This window comes from Wasmannia auropunctata, unplaced genomic scaffold, assembly GCF_000956235.1.
Source record: "Wasmannia auropunctata unplaced genomic scaffold, wasmannia.A_1.0 LD336101.1, whole genome shotgun sequence".
Lineage (NCBI taxonomy): Eukaryota > Metazoa > Arthropoda > Insecta > Hymenoptera > Formicidae > Wasmannia > Wasmannia auropunctata.
In genome coordinates this window covers 1001751-1004534 of record NW_012026789.1, presented here as the reverse complement: position 1 = coordinate 1004534, position 2784 = coordinate 1001751, and the positions used below count along the sequence as shown (strand labels likewise).

General features: G+C 56.4%; 1 protein-coding gene across 1 annotated transcript in view; it reads left to right on the top strand.

Moving 5' to 3' along the window:
• The window catches only part of LOC105461126, a 1794-nt gene extending 1559 nt beyond the window's left edge, over positions 1-235 (top strand). The window contains exon 3 of the mRNA XM_011707614.1: positions 3-235. Coding sequence (XP_011705916.1) covers positions 3-235 — 233 coding nt within the window. The remainder of the gene's footprint in view (positions 1-2) is intronic.
• The last annotated feature ends 2549 nt before the right edge of the window (positions 236-2784 follow it).

The following is a 2784-nucleotide window of genomic DNA, read 5'->3' as shown; positions in this document are numbered from 1 at the left end:
AGGCGAACGACATACTTCCGGTCGTGTCCCGGGAGTGGGTTTCCTGAAAGTGGTTTTCGGTCCACTCCCCGTCCGGGGTCAGGATCGGCTTCTCTGGGAACTCCTCCATTTCCCAGAACCGACGCAGGATGGTGGACAGTTCATCTGCCGGTTGGGCGACGTTCACGGACACCCTAAGCGAACGAAGCCTCGCTGGAGGGCAGCGCCTTCGTTAAGACCCACTCAAAGGCTATGAGTTGTGCCGTGGGTGCTCCGAATTCACCGCGACAAATCTCCCCGCGGACCACCTGGCCATAGACGTCAACCCCAAGAATGACGTCCACTTCTGCCGGCACTGCGAAGTCTGGGTCCGCGAGCTAAAGGTCTGTTAGATGAGGCCAGGCCGTCTCTGCGATGTGTCTGGCGGGAAGAAGGTTAGTCAGTCGACGTAGCACGAACGCGTCGGTCTCGATCCGCACCGCAGAGCTCACACAGGAACCGACAACGAGCCGCACGGAGCACGCAGCGTCTCCCGTCCGAATACCCTGCAGGCCCGCCACCTTGACCCGTCGACGTTTGAGTCGGAGTTGCTGGGCCACGTGCTCGGTCACGAAGGACGCTCGGAGCCCGTATCGAGAAGGGCACTGACCTTGAGTTCTTGTCCCACTTCCCCTTGCAATAGGACCCGCGCTGTGGTCAGCAGGACCGATCGTCCCTCCGGAACCGCCACCGGGTTCAAGCTAGCACTCAAGGAGCTCGTGTCGGCTACGGGCCCCTCCTCCTCTGGATTTAGTAGGTTCTTGATTTCGACCGCGATTTGGGATTTAGAGTTCAGGCCGTGCAGAATAGTATGGTGCCGCCGGGCGCAAACTAAACAACGTCCGCTCGTCGGGCACGCATCGGCGGTATGACCGGGCCTTATGCAATTCAGACATGCTCCTAATTTCTTGACCTGTTCGCCCCTCTGAGCCACGGGCAGGTTCTTGTACTTCTGGCAATATGGTAGCGGGTGCCCTCCCTGGCACATCGAACAGGCTTTCGTGGAATTCGCCTTCGACGTCACCGCGGCGCTCAGCGACGTCCGCGTCGCCTTCGAGGCCGGTTTCGCACTGGAACCGGTTCCCGCCTTTGTCGGAGATGGCGGCTCTATCTTTGCTGCCTCCAACACGCGAATCCGATTTTCAAGGTAGGCCTGCAGCTGCGCGTAAGTCGAAAATTCGCGCGAATCCGATAGCGACGTCTCCCAGTACATCCGCATCATGGAATCTAGTTTGCTGACCAGGAGGTGCATGAACCAGTCGTCCCAGTGTTCGACTGGCCGTTTCAAAGCAGCGAGAGCACGCCGTGATTGATTGAGCACACCGAGCACTTGCTTGATTTCCGCTGCCGAAGACTTGACCGCGGCCGGACATGAGAGAACATGCCGCATGTGCTCTTGAAGGAGGACGCGCTGATTATCGTATCGGGCTAGCAAATTCTCCCAGACTCCCTTATAAGCCGAGTCTGTTAGGGATACCGGCGACGACCTCGGCGGCCTTTCCAGTTTCAGGCATCTCATTAGGTACTGTAACTTTTGAACGCGCGGAACCTCCGTCACGTCATGAACTAGGGAGCGGAATAAGTTCCGAAAGCCTTCCCATTCGAGCTGATTCCCGTCGAATTTCGTGAGCGCAAGCTTGGGTAGCTGCATCTGTTTAAGCACCGGCGCGACCGACGTTGTCCTCGCGACGTCCCCTTCGTGAGTCGCGGCGGGAGCCGTCGACTTTAGGTCTTCCAATAACTCGCGAAGTTGGGCGCGCATACTGAAATACGATTCCTCCGTTGACGTGAAGAGATCGTCCTTCATAAGACGTCTTCTCTGCTCCGAATTCTACCGCAATCAAAAAATGCGTATCCTGGTACCGTGCCCAGTAGTCATCAAGGCGAGCAATCCGGAAGGAAACTTCATTTGCCGTGATTCGCGCCTGCCCCAGTTTATGCAAGTTCACGAGCATTCTCGAAATGTATCCCGCTAATAACGCTTGTTGCTTAATAGCAATCTCGAGAGAACTCATGATGCCGTGGTAACTGAAACCTCCCCTTATAAGCTTGAGAGATTTGAAGACACCCGAGTCGCGAGTGAAAAGACGGTTCGCGATGGCCCGGCGAGCCTACCAAGTATCAAGCGCACCGTGCAGCACGGATGCACGCCTCCGCTGTCGGCGGGAGAGAACTGTTTGCTTACCAGGTCCACGCCACGACGGCCTCCGGATACGTATAGAGCGTATTCGGGGACATTCACAAGTTCCACAGGGTTGCCGTGTCCTACGAAGTCGTTGTTCTCCGTTGGCAATCAAGGTTGCCAAGAAGGAACTAAGGGCGCGACGTCTTGATAGCACAGTGGAACTTCACTCACTCGCGCCCGATGCGTCTCAGGCCTCATACAAGCGTATGACGGCGGCCTGTGAGAACGCGCGCACCCGCACCGCAACGAACGATACGATGAGTTCCGCTTAAACCCGGTTAGAATCCGGCTCGAAGGACCAAATGTTTCGCGTATAGTTCGATCTCGAACTCGTCGAGATTTGGATTTCGACGCGAGATAGGCTAGAGAAAACTTCGGTACAAGTGTTTCTGAAAAAGCGTCTTTATTTTCAATCGTAGCGGCGAGGAGAATAGACGGAGAATAGATCTCCGCGATTCGACTATTCTCTCCGCGTGCTTGTCGAACAACTGGTCTCTTTGGATTTTGGTCGCCGCCCCTCTCCCCCGAACTCCGCGTGATCAGCTCCTCGATCCATCGAATTTCCGCGGAGTCACGGGGGA